This window comes from Triticum aestivum, chromosome 3A, assembly GCF_018294505.1.
Source record: "Triticum aestivum cultivar Chinese Spring chromosome 3A, IWGSC CS RefSeq v2.1, whole genome shotgun sequence".
NCBI lineage: Eukaryota > Viridiplantae > Streptophyta > Magnoliopsida > Poales > Poaceae > Triticum > Triticum aestivum.
In genome coordinates, this window is record NC_057800.1 from 713,190,559 (window position 1) to 713,208,066 (window position 17,508).

At 44.0% G+C, this 17,508-nt stretch overlaps 1 protein-coding gene across 12 annotated transcripts; it reads left to right on the forward strand.

Annotated features, from left to right (window-relative positions):
• Positions 1 to 1,857: 1,857 nt before the first annotated feature.
• LOC123063419 (E3 ubiquitin-protein ligase UPL3) lies at positions 1,858 to 7,686 on the forward strand. 12 transcript variants are annotated; one of them, XM_044487199.1, is made up of 8 exons: positions 1,858 to 2,643; positions 2,741 to 2,851; positions 2,932 to 3,048; positions 3,139 to 3,200; positions 3,729 to 5,174; positions 5,522 to 5,571; positions 5,749 to 5,929; positions 7,656 to 7,686. In XM_044487199.1, the coding sequence occupies exons 1-5, from the start codon at positions 2,167 to 2,169 to the stop codon at positions 3,760 to 3,762; spliced, it is 801 nt and encodes a 266-aa protein (XP_044343134.1). In that variant the 5' UTR covers positions 1,858 to 2,166; the 3' UTR covers positions 3,763 to 5,174; positions 5,522 to 5,571; positions 5,749 to 5,929; positions 7,656 to 7,686. The 12 variants fall into 12 exon arrangements, with proteins under 12 accessions (XP_044343134.1, XP_044343133.1, XP_044343126.1 ...); XM_044487191.1 differs by having other exon boundaries at positions 1,887 to 2,643; positions 2,932 to 3,200; positions 3,729 to 3,866; positions 4,097 to 5,174; XM_044487192.1 differs by having other exon boundaries at positions 1,888 to 2,643; positions 2,932 to 3,200; positions 3,729 to 4,734; positions 5,060 to 5,174.
• Positions 7,687 to 17,508: the final 9,822 nt, after the last annotated feature.

Sequence of the window (17,508 nt, forward strand, 5' to 3'; positions counted from 1 at the left end):
TCCTTCTAAAAGTTTCACTCTTCGGCTCCACTACCTTCTTCCACCTTTCATTCAACCTAAGAAGTTCTTTACGTACCTCCTCATAGGTCCTTTCAGGCCACCCAGACCTACGTAATTGGTGAGCCAACTCATTCATTATGGTGTCACTACCGGTGAGTTCTTCCCATGGAACTATCCTATTGTCCATCCTGAAATCGGTAGCTAGCCTCAGAAGAGTGCTGCTCATCTCAGGGTAAAAACTACGATCGAAAGGATAATGGGACATCTCGACTACACTGGACTGCTTATTCACCTCCGGGTCAAGGGGGTTCTACAGGTAGAGAGGAGAGAAAATGGCGGGAAAGAACGACTGGGGTATGGAGGGAAAGAGTTGGCGGGAACATATGGCGGGAAAGGGTTGGCGGGAAACGGGTGGCGGAAACATATGGCGGGAAAGGGTTGGCGGGAAACGGGTGGCGTGAACATATGGCGGGAAAGGGTTGGCGGGAAACGGGTGGCGGAAACATATGGCGGGAAAGGGTTGGCGGGAAACGGGTGGCGTGAACATATGGCGGGAAAGGGTTGGCGGGAACATATGGAGGGGAAAGAGTTGGCGGGAAAATATTTACGGAAAGGGCTGTGCAATTTTTTTTCATTGCAAAATGGTTACACAACATTTGTAAGTCATAATAAAAAAACCCTTTTCGGCCTACAGTAAGCAGAAGAGCGCGACCATGCAACTTCGGTCAACCGTTCACGCCAAAAGGTGGGGCCCGGGTACTCTTCGGCCTACGGTTGACCAAAGAGTGCTCTTCGGCCTATGGGAGGCTGAAGAGTCCTTTTCGGCCTAGTTGGGGCACACTTCGGCCAACGGGAGGCAGAAGTGCCCTCTTCGGTCAACGGCTTGCCGAAGAGCCACTCTTCGGCCAATGGGAGGCCGACGGGGTGCTAGTTTTGCAAATAACTTGTTAGCACTGCTAATTTCCAAAATTGCTGTAAAAAACATGCTAGTTTTGAAAAAAATTCCTACTATGCACTGATTATGCATTGCCAAATACTAGCATAGTAAGATGTAAAATGCATATGTAGTTATTATACTGCAATCATTCACCATAAGACTACACTAGTAGGCTCAATACAACCACGATGCATGCCTGAGGTACAACTCAACACAAGGTCCTGCTAGCGTTGACACACATAAATTTCAAATAAGTCATGTGGGAATACTACAAGATTCCTGTGATGTAAAGCCAGAAATCACTAATTTTGTCCTTACTGTTTGAGCCATGACGTAAATGTGCTCTGCAGCCTCTCTGAGGAACGCACAACTCATAGTTTCAGGAAATCTTTGGCTACCTGCATCCACTGCACTTTCCTCATCTGCTCCTGATGCATCTGACAAAGTGTCTTACTACTCTTGTTCCTACCTTGTCGTGTGGCGGCTCTGCGTGCTCTGGAAATTCTTGCTGTGCTTGTCTTCTCCGCACATAGGTGTGCACTGCCATGGTTGGACCTCCATACTATCTGATACGTCGCAGTCTCGGTGTTATGGTGAAGATAATCTATCGCCTTGGGCAGCAATATCTCATCAAGTTGGTGCGGATGAACATTTGCATGTGTGAGATGTTGCTTCTCTCCATCAATCACCTCTATCGCAGAGCCCTCGCCGGTGGACTTGGGGTTCTCCAGAGAATCATGAGGCATGAACAGAATTGGAGTATTCTCCAGAGAAGAAACATCATATCCCGCAGTTGATCTCTGTAGGTTCTTATAATCGAGTAGAGATATTTGACGCTGCAAAAACACTTCACACACTGGTTCTGGAAATTAAAACCATTCAGCTGCGCATCAGGGGCGAGCGCTGGCGATGTCCACGTCGGCAACAGTACGAGACAAAAAAAAGGATTTATCCCCTTCGCTTTTTATTCTAAGAAAAAGAGAAGAGGAGAAAATCGCCTTCAGCCCCTTCTCTGCCCTCCGCCTCGTCCTCCTCTTCGGCGCCGCCACCCCATCCAGCGGTGTCGCCTCTCCTTCCCGGTATGTGAGCCGCCGCCTCGCCGCCGCCCCTCCTCCTCCTCCTTATCTTCCGCCGTCTCGCCGCTGCAGTCGTCCCCCTGAGCAAGCTATCTAGGCTAGGGTTCATCGGAAAGAAAGGGAAAAAAATCCCCATTCCCTCCGCCGTCTCCTATGCCCTGCTGCCCGCCTACTCTTCCTCTCCACAGCATCGTGTTTATCCTCGACGCAGAAGGACAGTGCGGACTGCAGAGACGCCCTGCCGCCGCTCCTTTTTGTAGGGACGGGGGTGGGGACGGGGGGTCATCGTGTGAGTCGGATGGGGAATGGGGCCTGGGGCCGGAAGTTCCGTCGGATGGTGGCGGTCGTCGCCTTGGAGGGCGCAGGGGGAGGCGTGCTGCTCGCGTCGCTCACGGAGCTCTACGAAGCGCTCTCATTCTGCACGGAGGACCCCGCGGGGCTACTTTCCCGCCGAGTCCGCCACGCGAGCGCTCGTGCGGCTGGCGACCCGAGATGCTGCTCGCCGTGCGCGCCATCACCTACCTCTACGACGCCATGCCGTGCGCCGCTGATACCGTCGTCCGCCACCGCTTGCTCCCCGTGCTCTGCTCACGGCTCCTCGCGATCGAGTACCTAGATGTGGCCGAGCAGGTAACCGAGCAGCCCTCAAAAACAAACCAGACCATCTCATTGACCTGAACGAAGCGCTTTATGTGGTCAATCACGCTTCTTCTGTTTGTATGAGCAGTGCTTGCAAGCGTTTGAGAAGATATCACTGCGGCAGCCGGCACAGTGCTTGCAGGCAGGCATGATAACTGTTGTGCTGGTATACATGGACCTTGTCTCTGCAAGTATTCAGGTTAGAATTGCAGAAATTCGATCTTTTGGTGCCAAGAATCTACTGCATTCGCTAATTGGGTGAGTGCTTGGATGGTTCAGAGGGTTGTTGTCTCAGCTGTTGCAAATGCCTGCAAGAAGGTCCCCGCAGATTGCTCCCAGTTTGTGATGGACTCGGTCCCAATGCTGTGTAATCTACTGCAGTCTGAGGAGAAGATGGTATTTTTACCCACTAATTTAACCGAGCTTGCTTGTATTAGGCATGTACATAGTGCTCTGCTAAAGGCAAAGGAGAGGTTGACAATGCAGACAAGGAGAAGTAGTGTCATGGATCTGCATGGAAGTGTCATCGAGGGATGTCTGGTGTCAAGGTGAGCTTCTGTCGGTCCTTCTCCCCCCTTCACTTCTAATCTGCATCACTCTCTCTCCATTTATTCCCATATCTGCAAAGATCGCACTGTTTCATAGTGTGTGCATATTTGATATCATTCCCACTATTGTTACCATGTTGATCTTTTTTAATTAATTAAGAGGACTGTATGCACTATGTAAGCGTATAAATGGTTTTTCTCCTATCGTTTTTGTTTATATGATAATAGGTTCTGCAATTTTGGAGTTAACAAATGTGCTTAGGTATCTGTATATTGGTCACTCCCCGGTCATTGCTGATTGTTTTCTGTCATTAGTAACCATAGTTGTACAAACTGAGAATTAGTTCTGTAGTGCATATTTGTGTTGATATGCTGTACATATTGAGTTCATCGTCCAAGCACCTGTTGTGGAAAGAGAGAAAAAGGCAGGAACTCCCAAGGATGCATGTACAGTAGTATTCTTTTGGTTGACAAGTTCATGCATGGTTAATTATTAATTCATTCATAATTTGTTAACTTGATGTATAGGTTTTCACCAATTACAGCTGGGTCTGACTGCTAATTGCATCGTCACGATACTTCACCATAGAGCACCAGGTCGAGGACTCCTTGGAAAAATACCTTTACCTCACGCTACCCAAGGACAGCTACCCGAATGCTAAGAAGGTAACACCTCTCTCCGGCATTGAATTTATTCAGAAGTGTTCGGCTGCAATAATTACCACGGTTTGCTTGCTAAACAAATATGATAATGCTCCTTTATTAGTACAAATTTTCATGCATCCATACATGCATTAGATGCAGATAGTAGTATACTAAAGTAAATTTTCATACTAACTACGAGCTTCACTATGATAAGAGATCAAGTATTCAGGCTCTGTCTTTTTATTTGCTAGATGCAGACTCTTAACTATGCCACTTGATCCACTCTGGAACCACACCAAACGGTAATACTTGATGAATATATAGGTTCCTAGGTTTAATATGCCATCTGTTGCTTGACACCGCACCTATACTAATTGGCATCACATAATCCTTCAAGTTCTTATGTGATCTACAACATCCTTGTTTATACAAAACTCTGATTCACAATATAAAAGTGTAACTCTTAATTTAGGAATTACTCACCTCACCATCAGTGTTGATGAATTGACAAGATGACTAGCTCTCTAGATTACTTTCCTTTATACATTACAGATTCAAAGTTGTTGGTCCCAATGTCTTGTTGATTAGAAGGGACAATACAAATTACTGATACACCTCACTGGTGACATTACTTTGTGTTCAGAACTGATACATACAGTAGAATGCACAGAGCTACTCTGTTGCTTTCCATTTTGTGTGTGATAATGTAGCATGTTAATTTGGATCTCCAAGACACCCATGCTCTCTTTCCTTCTCTCTAATATCTAATTTCAAGTGTCTTTCCTTTCCTCTTCCATTGCCTAATTGGAGTGATGTTGTAGCATGTTATTGCAATGCCACTGAAGAGAGTAAAATTGCAGGGTGATACATGAGAGCATGTATATAATTGGTAAGATCAAGCTTTTTACAGCTTAAACTGAATTAAACTTGTTGATATGGCGATAGGGTGTCCAGTATACATGATTGTTGATTAATTTTTTATATAAACTTCTTCCAATTTGTTCCACTATGGATATGGATCTCTTCTCTATGAAGTCCTTTTTGTAGCTTGGTCTTTTTTGTTTGTGGTGCAACTTAAGACCATCCTGACATATTGGCTTATATTGCCATTTTTTCTGAAAGACACGTGATCAGGTCTTAGGGTATAGTGTTATCATAATTTCAGATTACCAATCCCAGTCTTGGAATTTCTAGATTGGGTGATTCATGTGCAGGTACATCAACAAGAAGTTCAGCAATAAGTACAGCGCGACGATCGTAGGTGCAAATCGATGACCGGCTCTTCACGTTACAAGTTCTTCATTCTTTCGATTTTCACTAGCTCAATTTGTAAGTAGATTCGAATTTTGTCTCGAAGAATAAAGAATAATCTTTTTTTATTTGGGATCCTGTTGTGGGAGAAATGACTATGTTTTGCACATCATTTTATCGGTTATGAAGTATTTCTCTTGCTGTATTTACGTTGTCATTTATGGATAATGCAAGGAGCAGTTAATCTACATCAGGTAAAGAACATCTGAAGTCATTGCTTTCTAAAAAAAATTGGTGACTAATAAAAAATGGAGCTTCCAAAATCATTGAGGCGGTGTTTTAGCAATCTATTCTAGGAAACTAACCTAGATTTCTATTGAGGCGGTGAATAATGACTGATTCAGTATACATGGTTGTTTTTGCAGGCTGAATTCACTCTTGACGAGCTCATGTAAGGCGACCATGAAATCAGAAGGTGAGCTAAAAAATCCTCTTCTCTGTTATTGTTCCAAATTGCCCAGTATGCGTAAATGTAGCATCTATAGCAAAGCAAGTATACCATAATAATAATGTCCTACTCATGTGCTCATTGTATATGGATGAAACGATAAACCACTTTCCAGTTTGCTCATAGATCTCTCACCCACAGCAGGCCATGGAGCTTTGGAAGAGCCAAAACAGATATGTGATGATGCTAGAAGGGTGGGAATTTGAAGATGCTACCCTCTGGAACATGAATTCTACAGAGGCAGAAATAGTAAGGTCTGGTCATGGTGATGGCTCAATCATCTCCAGTGAGCCCTGCAGGGCCATGTCAAGGACAACACAAGTAGGTACGTGTTTGAAGCCTTTTTCTGCTACAGGTGAGATTCAGTTTGCTGTTGGCTGCAATTGCTTATAGATTGGTGTATTTTGTTGTGGGTTAAATAGTGGTAGTAAGATCATAATATACTAATGGGCTCCTATAATCCCAAAGTGCATTGGCCAACAGATAGATATTTTACATGATCTTCTAGATGTGCTTCATTTTTGCCATCGGAAATGATTGCTGGCAAAGTGCAAATATGATAATTTTGCTGCTGGAACGATTTTAGAGACCTGACTATGCGGTTCAGAGCAGTAACAATGTCGTGTTATCCACTCTTTTCATGGAACGTTTTTCAGAACTTTTTGAAGCCGTGAGCGATCAACCTTCATGATATTGTTGGGTGCATGAAATATATTTCTTTCTATTTGTCGAATTGAGAATTTCTTGCCAATTATCTGCGATGGTGTGCGTGGTGCTGCAACCATTTTAATAGACTGAAACTATTGCCTTTTCTTTTATTCTACCTTTTCCCTTAAAGATCTCTGATGTAGCCGCATTTGTGCATTACTGAATTAGAGGTCTGTCGGAACATGTTGTCAAGCCTTTTATTTACTGAATTACCAGTGATATGCGAAGACACCAGACAAATGTGGATCCAAACTGATACGGCATATAGATGGAAACTCTTATTGAAATATAAGAACAGAAAGAGATGAACTGAAAATGAAGTTCAGGTTTTCTTATTTCTTGCTTCTCATTCACCCTCGCACTAGCCTCCATAATCTTCTTAGTGGCAGGTTTATTTATCACTTTGAGTAGCGGAGTTCAAATGGCAGGTAAGTTCTTGTAGATAAGATATAGGAGAAATGGTAGGTGCAGCCTGCCTAGGTATAATTGCAATAAAGGAAAAAAATAGCGCGCTACAGAAAATAGCATCGCCCTTGAAAATACGCTATTAGCGTACTATAGTGCGCTATATCATGCTATTAGCGAGGCATTGTACATTGATTTATTTAGCGAGACAATTCTCTACACGCTATAGCGCGCTATTTCTTTCGATGCAATTGTATGATGTTAATCAGTCAATCTGTAAGCAAATTACTTACTTGAAGAACTATATTTGGTATTGTCCTTGTGCCAAATCTTGGGGTAACTATTCAAAGACTAGGTTGCAAGATTATTACTAGAAGTTGCAACAAAACAATCGTGTGTAACCTAGAAATACATTTGTACTGAAGTATTCTAACACACTGCATGATATAGGGGATGTAGTAGCCTCGTGTGGGCCATAGCAAACTCTTGAAGGTGATAGATATGCACAAAGCGATGAGCTGCTTCATAGCATAATACACTATTAGAACAATATTTGGTACGGACAAATATAGAACTATGTTGGTCAGCGTATAAACAGCCGCCTCTTCTTGTCTCTTCTGTTTAGGTCAGATCATTGTGAGTTCGTATGTTTAATTAAATTCTGCCACATGCCAAATGATATGACTTTATAATCATATCACTATAAATAAAAATGGGTGGTATAAAATCTGGAGTTATATTAATGTCTATGTGCATGGGTCAGAGAAAGTATATTAATCATGCTCAGATAGTTGACTCTTTTATTAAAATTCAATAAAACTGATGAGTGATCTGGGCTCCTTAGAGTCTGCTTGAGATGTTTTGGTTCTATAAAACAATTATAAAACATCAAACTAAATTATTGTATTGTTAAGATTTTTACTTGTGTACTGTTACAGCAAAATCTGGTCTTTCCTGATTGAAGTATGGGAAAAAGGAAGCGCTCAAATATGACGTTTATCAAATACTGAGGTCAGTCAGTTCCTGCTTTTTGTTGCCCTCTGTGTTTTAGTTATGATTTTGCATCCTGACGTGTTTGACAATATAGTTAGATTAATTATGCTCTCGGTCATGGTATATCTGACTGTAGGTGCTTTATGGTTTATGGATTAATGGCTCTAGAGATAACAAACTTGTTGATTGAATTTGGATCCGTAAATGTGAGTGATGAACAAAGACTACAAAGAAAGTAGTTTGACATTTGTAGTCTTATCGATCCATGAATGTATGTTATGAACATATAATTTTTCAGAGCTATTTTGTCGAATAAATAAAATTATATTTGGACTTTCATCATGTGTTTCTGATTTTTATTTGTTCAAGCCAAAATATTGGATGAACTCTGAGATTGTTACATGAATGATTTTATCGTATTTCTCTTTTGATCCGATATCATGAATCAACATCACCCTCTTGCTCAATAATGTTTAGATAATGGGAGTGTTTAATTGCATGCAGCAGTCGTATGCATAGTTTTGTAGCAAAATCACGGATATATTTATAGCACAACCCTTGCACACACACACCCCTCAGAATATATGAGAAATGGAGATCCTCATCTTTCATGCTTTGGTTGATGGAAAACAACAGAGATGGGGAAAATTATAGCACAACCCTTGCACACACACCCCTCCAGAATATATGAGAAATGGTATGTTCTTACCCTCATACAAGTATTCGATTTTTTCTCCTCCCAATATCATCTAAGCTATCATTTAGGGAATACACTTTAATGTTTTCTTTACTTGCTTTGTGGTAGCTGTTTCTTGTTTTGATTCCTTAGTCAGGAAACATGGTACAAATAATAAAGATGTTAATCTGTGAAAACAGAGTACTGACTTTCACACTAATGGAATGCTACCACAAATTGAGACCGGAACTGGGATAATCCAGACCAGTGGTTTATATTGTTGAATTACTAAATCCTTTCATAAACAGCTGGTATGAGTTGTCAGTGGTTGTCAACAACTATGAAGTTCCTGTTAAGGCTACTACAAACGTGTGGAGGTGACTAGACCTCACTTCAGATAATATAGTCTCACATAGCTAATATAATATGGTACCTTTCTAAAGGAAAGATAGATTATTTTAAATCTGTTATTCTGTTGTACTCATTGGTTTGAGTATGGCTTTCTGGTACAATTTACAAAGCCAGTGTTCGTATCAACCTTGTGTCAAACCATTTACATCTTCTCAGCTTTATCACTTACAAGGAGTGATCACAGATTTTTACGATCTGTCATTATTTTGTACTTCCACCTAACTGCTTGTGAAGATTGATCGTTTCCTTAGTTACTTACCTTCATGTGTTTCATCTAGGATAGCTTTCGACCTTAGCTCAACTTTTCTCCAACTTAAAGCTTTATCTCCAAAGAATAAATGATATTTAGGCCTATTCCATATGCAACTTCATTTCGTTCTCACCTAAATCGAGTGCAATGCAGGAACACCTGTTGGGATCCAGTACTTTGGACAGCTTGAGGAGCACGGTTACTGGGGCAATGAGGTTAAACTGTACGAGCATCATGTCGATGCCCTGTTTGCCATGTTTTGGCGCAACAAGCCACACATCAGGTACTATGTATGCACCAACAACAAGACATTTCCCAGGCAAGGTCCGAGGATGGTAACTCCAAAAATACATCCTTTCTTGCATATGCTCCCTCCGCTTCAAGGTCACCGCAAATCGCTGTCTTGCTCTCACCGTGTATCGCCTCTAGACGCACCATCAACAACAACAGAAGCCTCTCCTTTTGGACGCTGCAATGCCCTGCTTTTGAACAGGTAGCATATGTCTCCTTGGCGGATGTTTGCATAGTCGCAAAACTTTGACCAGTTGATGGTGATGGTGGGTCTCTTGTCCATTCCTAACATGATGTGACAATCGCCATGCACCTTGCTGTTGCATGCTTGATCTTCAACGCATCATCATAGGAGTGAATGTAGTCCTCGAGGTTTTCTTTGGTGTAGAGGACCTGAAAATAATACATGAGAAAGGAAGGAATTGAGAGGGATGCACCCTGTTATGTATATATGCTGTTGCCATGCCTCTAAGATTATCACCTATCAGCTTCAACTGCACCTGTTTATATCTATACTAAGAATCTTATCTATCTTTGTCTTTTATGCTCTGCTCTGTTTCAAATATCAGTTGTTTAAAAACAATCATATAAGTTAGTAGATTCAGGAAGGAGGAAGGGGCGCGCCCCCAACCTGACACCGCCCAGCTCCCGCTCAAGAGGCGCCACCCCAACCCCTAGTATGCTTGAAAGTCTCACTTTGTTCCCGCAGTTACCGACATGAGAAGGCACGACCTCCTGTTTGTATCCTTGACAACATAATGGATCTGGACGGAACCATCCAGTAAAAGTTTTGTGGATCTGGTTCCAGTGTTGCATGTTTGTGCTCTCAGCCTCTGGTGGTAAACATGAAAAATCTTGGGTAGGGAGTTGGATGATACCTTTGATCACAGCGTCGGCCGTGGACTTGAAGTGAGGTGTCACCAGTCGCAAGCACTTGACTGTAGTTCCGATAATGTCTGTACTCTCTGAAAGACGCAGCATGAACCCAAGGCGAAAACTGTTCTTGGGCACCTTGAAATCTTCATATATGAAGGATAGCATGGCCTCCAGTCCACGCTCCTCAAAGGCCATAGGATCGTATGCCGAAGTACTGATACTGGCCTCCCGTATGCATCACCATATACCGCAGCGTTTTGCCTGTGAAGATATGCCTGATGAGAGGGTCGAAGAACAGGGGCTGTCGAGGTGTTCCACCGAGCTGCACACATCGAATGAACTCTGTAGCACCATCAGCAAACCTCTCGAATCTTCGAACGGCGGCGGTGATGCTGCCTGAGCAATGATCACCTTCGCAGCCAATGAAAGAGGTGACAAATGCCTTGGTCGCATGAGCGATCCGTGTAGCAAACGAAGATTTTCTTAGCACCTGCTCTGCCTCATCTTCTTCCAGAGAGAGCTCCCAGCATCTGCGAGCTGCGTCGTTGCAATCCTGGGCAGCACTCTTCAGCTTCTTACCCAATGAAGTAGTGACACATCGGTGATCTGCCACTTGTCAGACATCTCGAGTGCAGCCTCCATTTTGATGTGTGCCATCTCCAGTCTCTCTAGGCCACCTCCTCCGCTGGCTTCATCTGATTTATCATCGTCTTTCCCGTTGGTTATGCCAGAAAAAATCTGGCTAACTGTCTCCCCAATGATGGCAGACCTGATGATCTCGGCCATTGATTAAAAGAGATCGCCCTAATGCTGCTCACGAAATGGAGCAACATTAGATTTTGTACCCCACTATATGATCTATTGTGGCAACTAGAAAAAAATGGAGAGTAGCTAATTTCTAAAGGGAGCTACCCTGCCCACACTGCTATAAAGAAAAGGCTTTGGTGTCGCTTAGGGTGCTGATGCAGAGGCTCTGGTTCTTGAGTATGCATGGATGAATGAACACAGAGAAGGACGATTGGATATGGTGAGTCATGGAATTGATCTTATTAAGGCTATGTTCTGTTAAATTTCCCTTGGAGAGGATTGGAGAGGTTTGGAGGGGATTGAGATGAATTTTGACTTATAGGAGATTTAATCCTCCCCAATCCTCTTCAAAACTATTGCAACCGAACAAGCCCTAAGATATTATACTTCCACGTCAAAAAATAGAGATGGTACTTGACTTTAATGAAGGTTTAACAAGTCTTACTCATCTCGAATATCACAGAACACTAGAATAGAAAGCCTTTAACGGGCCAAAAGCTCTCCTGATGAACACATTTCTGAAATTATCTTATAGTATCCCAGTGATAATCATCAATTAAGCTGATTATCTCGACAGAGATTTCCTAATTCTCGCTTAAGGTATTTGTTTAGCATGAACTCCTTATTTTCAGTGTTCTAGTATGAAAAACAGAACATGTTTTTGCTAACTAGTTGCTTTAAACATACACGAGCAAAACATGAATTCTGTCTACGTACTAAATCTTTTTTTTTCTTCTTTTTTAGAAACTGGGCCGTACTAAATCTTAAAAGGAGGTTTATGCATCTATAGTTTTGTACATACTAGGACTGCAGAATGCAGACTTACAACAGAACCATTTTCTAAGAGCTTCATAAGTCTTCTTTTTGAAAAAAAAATAGCTCCATAAATCTGTACTCACTAGTACGATGCTACGCAAAATCTGTATTTTTCATCTCCAAGGCGCAAAATCTGAGAGTAAAACTTGCACATAATAGTGGTGAAACGAAAATATGCGTCGATGAATATTGAATGGTTACCTGATGATGCTTCAATGGTGATCTTGTTGCTCGCTGTGATGATGGATGGAATTCTGGCTCTACTTTTTCTTGCACATATCTTCTTGTGTCCTGCCGTCGGTACCTAGTTTTGTTGTTTTTTCTGAATGTTCGTCTACTGTTGTTGCTCTCCCCTGGCTCTCGTTTCTGTCGCTCCTTGGGTATGGTAAGTCAGGCGAGGTGCTGAGATATTCTGAATGTTCGTCTACTGTTGTTGCTCTCCCCTGTCTCTCGTTTCTGTCGTTCCTTGGGTATGGTAAGTCAGGCGAGGTGCTGAGATATTTAAGGTAGCTGGTGTTTGGCTTCCTTGACCAGGATGTCCTTCCCTGACAAACTTGGACAGTTACATTTTTTGTTTGAATTTACTTGGACTTTGGCTCTTTTTTTCAATTTACTTGGACTTTGACTTTTTTGTTTGAATTGACTCGGACATTGACCTTTTTTGTTTGAGTTTACTTGGACCCTGACTGTTTTGTTTGAATTTACTTGGACTGACTTTTTTTGTTTGAATTTACTTGGATAGTGAACTTGGAGCTCGTCCTTTCGGTGTACCGGCGACCTTGACCGCTGTCATTTCCTATGGGTGTGGTGCGGTTGCGTTCCCTCTTTCTTTCTTTTTTCTGTTTCTGCTAGTTTTTTTTACCTTTATTTCTCTTTCTTCCCCAGGTTCCTGGTGGATTTTTGCATTTCTTTATGTTTCTTCCGAATGATATGCTTGACAATCTTTGTCTTTATTGGAGTGATTCGGCGCCTGATTTTTTTTATGTTGTTGATCGCCGGCAAGAGATATGGTATCATAGCCTGGCTGTAGTTTGGGTCAAAATTTAGAGGTAGATGGCCCTGATTATAATCTTCTCTTTGTGATGGGTCGTTTCTGTATGTCTGTGGATTTAGTTATCCCATTTTCAGTCGTGCCGACATTTATTGTTGTATCTAGTATGAAAATATTTCATTTAATTTAATTTAAAAGCAGCCAAACTGTCAAAAAGGTGGGCGGAACCGACCTCAGCGGGTGGGACCACAAGTCATGATTTACTCCATCCGTTTCTTTTTAGTCTGCATATAAGATCTAGTCAAAGTCAAACTTTATAAAGTTTGACCAACTTTCTAGAAGAAGACATCAACATCTACAATACTAAAATTATATGGTATGAAGATTAATTTCATGATGCATCTAGCAATATCGATTTCATATTATGAATCTTGATATTCTTTTTCTATAAACTTAATCAAAATTAACAAAGTTTGACTTTGACCAAATCTTATATACAGATTAAAAAGAAATGGAGGAAGTACTAATAGAAGTATAAATTCACATGTAGGTTGGGGACGTGTGGTTCGGAGACTTCAAGTCAAGTCGCGGAACCTAGTCCAGATTCTCTCTCAATCAATAGAGCAAAAGAAATCTAGTGGATCGGGATTGGATTGTGAACCTAGCGCTTTCATGTAGTACAGTGCTTTTGCAGCCAGGGTTAAAATATTGAGATCCGATGCCGTTTCTCTCCGTAAGCGCAAGTGTGGAACTTTCAAAGTCGTCTCTCTCCTTCCACACGGAAGCTAGGATTACTCTCATTTCAATAATGTACCGATCACTGTCATCAGTAATATTGTCCATGAACTGGTCAGCGAAATATCACGCATTCCTACGAACAGAGAATGTAATATAAAACTAAACCGCCAAGGAGTAGTCTTGGTAGTTCTTTTCTTTTCTCCCAATGGGGAGCACCGAACTCCTTGAGCGCACGAGGGACGTGCGTGCTTGTTGGGCTCCACCAGTCTAGTTCCTTCCGATTATTTGTTTTAGAGGTAACATCACTAGAGGTAATAGAACTTGCGCTAGATGTTCAATAATGTATCAATCACTGTCATCAATATTATTGTCCATGAACTAGTCCGCAAAATATCGACGCTTTCCTACGGACAAAGAATGTATAATCGATTGTGTTATACTAGGGAGGGCGGCTAGGCGACAGTTGCCTGAAAACCAAAAAAGGGTCAGTCAATTCTCCTCCTCCCATTTCAACCGTTCGATCAAGATCCAACGGACAACACTTCGTCTTCAACCGCCGAGCCGTCGAGCTACCACTGTCCTAACCGTCTATTGCCGCTGCCCGCGGCCGGCAGCGCTCCCGCGTCAACCTTGCCACCCCCTCTTCCCAACCGCCGTGCTGCTCCCCTCCCGCCATCCCTCTAACCCCGACCATGTTCCATTTTTTTAGGTGAACATGCACCCCCCCCACCCCCAACACCCCTAAGATAGATCATGGGGCACCCTGCCACCCTAAAATAGAGCATGGGGTAGCTTCTCTGGCGAACGGCTGCTGCTTCTTCCTTACCTCCGGCGGTTGCCTCATACGAAAATCGACTGATCCAAATTCTAATTTCAGGCGACTTACATTTAGCAATTGTGATTGAGCTATCAGAGCTATCAGCCCATGACCACTAGCTGGCTCAAAGTTTGGCAAGCCATACAAATTCTGTTTTAAGAGAATTAGTTAGCTTCAGGTGCGTTGCTGACGAACTTTGTTTTGTTGGCCTCCTACCGGTGTGAGGCGCCGTCATGGCTAGAGCTCGCACCGTGTACCGAGTGATCCTATTTCCTGCAAATGAGAATTGAGCAGCTTTCCGGTGACTAGCGGAGCATGTGTGTTTCTTCTATAAAACTAAACCACCAAGGACTAGTCCTGGTAGGTCTCATTTTTTTATTTCTTTCAATGGAGAACACTGAACTCCCTGAGCGCACGAGGGGGGGTGCGTGCTTGCTCGGCTCCACCAGTCTAGTTCCTTTTGATTATTTATTTTATCATTTTATTTCCTTGTTTCTCTTTCATGTTTTCATTCCACGGGGTTAATGCCGGCTATACCACTTATCTCTAATAAATACTCCCTCCGTTCCTAAATATATGACCTTTTTGTAGTTCATTTGGTAGTTCAAATTGAACTACCAAAAGGTCATATATTTAGGAACAGAGGCAGTAAATTGCATTATGAGAAAGCCTCATCATATTTTGGTTGTTAAATTGATAATCTAGGGATACATGTGACCTTCTATAACAGCACAAAGGGATTATGAAACTAGGCCACTTATCACTATCTTTGTTGGTTCATAGGATAGGATTATCATAGGAATAGGAATCTTATAGGAAATGAGATGACATGTATCTCAAATCCTATGAGTAGGAATAGGAAACAAGATGTCATTTGGTTGACACCAAAGAAATTTTTCCATTGAGTCTAGCTTCTTTTTTATTTTCCTATGAAATGTGGAGGATAGGAACCAATCCTATGTAGGAATAGGAATCCGTTCCTATGAACCAAAGGGCTCTAAAGGAAAAAATCCTATAAGAATCCTATCCTCTGGAATTCCTCTAAACCAAAGGAGGCCAAGCCAGATGGTAAACCAGCTCAATAAAATCTCAGAGGGACACACAGCCCATAGTTTTTCGAGAGCTCCAACCACCTGCTTCCGTAATCGCACCTTTTGAACCAGGTGCGCGTGCCGAAGCCCCTTGGTACTCTTATTGTTCCTGCCATGTCATGTGGCCGGGCTCCGGGCATTCTTTCCACCCTTTTCTTCTCCAAGCACAGGTGCGCACTGCCATGGTTAGTCCTCCAACATACTTCGTACAACATAGCCTTGGCATTATGATGAAGATAATCGAGCACCTTGTGTAGCAGCGCCTCATCGAGTCGGTCCAAGCGAACATTTACATGTGTGAGGTGTGTTGACTCTCTCTATGGGCCACTTCTATCGCAGAACCGATACTGAGATGGGACACTGCAAAAAACAACTATGGAGACTGGCTCAGAAAATATGCTTGAAAATCTCAACTTGTTTGCGCTTCCATTGTCACTGCCACCAAAACTACCAATCTGGTGAACACAAGCCCTCCGTCCCGCGACTAGGGTTTTCCCTCCTCCCCTCCCACCGCCATCGGCCGCCGGCCTAGCCCCTCGCCTCCGCCCCCTTCCGTAGGGATGAAAATGGAGTGGAAACTTTCCGTTTTTCCGTAGGAAAAATGGAAACGAAGAGGAGATATGAAAACTGAAATGGAAATTTGCAAGACAGAAGTGGAAATGGAAATTTTTATGCGGAAACGGAAACAAAAACAGAATGGTGTTTTCCGGTGGAACATGCATGGAAATGGAACTTTCTGTTTCCGTGAATATGGAATTTCTGTTTTTACTATAGACCAATAGCTGCTTTGTAGCCCAACCACCAAAGAGAACACAATGACAAAATTAGTAGAATGGATCTAAGGCCCAACGTCTACTACCACACATCTACTCAGCTTGACCCTATACGCAATTGTCCGGTACTACTACAATACTACGCTAATTTGCTAACATAATGATATTATTTTGTAGCCATGTTAACAACTCATTAATTTTTGTGTGTATTTCTCTATGATTCAAGGGGTTTTTAAGTTCCGTTCAATGCCTATTTCTGTTTCCATATCCGCTTTGTATTCGCTCCGTGTCTATTTCTAGTAATATCTGTTTCCGTGTTCATTTCCGGGGTTTCTGTATTCGTTTCCGCTTCTGCAAAAAATTATGAAAACAAACATTATAACACTCAGTTCCGTACGTTTCCGCTCCGTTTTCACCCCTACCCTTCCGCCATCCTCCTTCCCCTGTCCAGATCCGCCCTCGCGCCGCCTCCCCGGGAGGTGGCCAGGGCGGAGCTCGAGCTCCTCTCCCGCGGGCTCCCTCCTCCCCCGTCTCCACCCGCCGCCGCCAGCGGACGGCCCCGGCGCTGGCCCGGGTGGTGCCGGCGGTGGTGGGCCTTCTTGTCCCCCCGTGCGCGTGCTCCCTTCCCGGGGCAGGGAGGCGGCGGCGGTGCAGCCCGGCTTGGCTGCGGTCCGGCGGCCCTGCGGCGGCGGCCGGCGGCAGGCGTGGTGTTGGCGCCTCTCCTTGGTAGCGGGGCGGTGTGGTGGAGCAGGGTGGCTGGCGTCGCGCCCCCGGCCCAGATCTGGGCCCGGCGGGCCCCATATGGGTCCTAGCGGGCCGCCCCCGGCGTGGCCTCCTTGTCTGTGGCGCGGTGAGGAGGAGGTGCGGCTGGGATGTGGGGTGGCGGCGCCACGGCATGCCGGCAGCAGCGCGAAGGCGGGAGGTTTAAAGGCCTAGAGGGCTCGGCCAGGCCTGGTGTGCTCCTGCTATTGCGTCCGGACGGCTACCGCCACTGACGGTGGAGGTGGGGCCCTCCCGCGTGCCAACGGTTCTGTTGCCCTTGTCCCAGCTCCTATTCTTCGCTGTGCTGTCCTCACTTCGCGGTGCCGTGGTGAGACGGCATGGGGGCCTCAAGAGCGCGTTGGCGCTGGGTGGTGGTTGGTTTGGTGGCAGGCTCCTGAGCGCCCGAGGTGCGGGTTGGGATCGGAGGAAACACCTATCGGCATGGCCGACACCGGCGCGGTGGCGCCTGTGGGTGCCACCTGACCTTCGGGGGCTACCC

Bases quoted from the DNA above. Each gene is read 5' to 3' on its own strand.
- LOC123063419 (XM_044487191.1), top strand. From the start codon at position 2,167: ATGCCCTGCTGCCCGCCTACTCTTCCTCTCCACAGCATCGTGTTTATC. The intron at 2,644-2,740 runs GTAACCGAGCAG...TTGTATGAGCAG, and splicing joins ACCTAGATGTGGCCGAGCAG to TGCTTGCAAGCGTTTGAGAA. The intron at 3,201-3,728 runs GTGAGCTTCTGT...CTTGATGTATAG, and splicing joins GAGGGATGTCTGGTGTCAAG to GTTTTCACCAATTACAGCTG.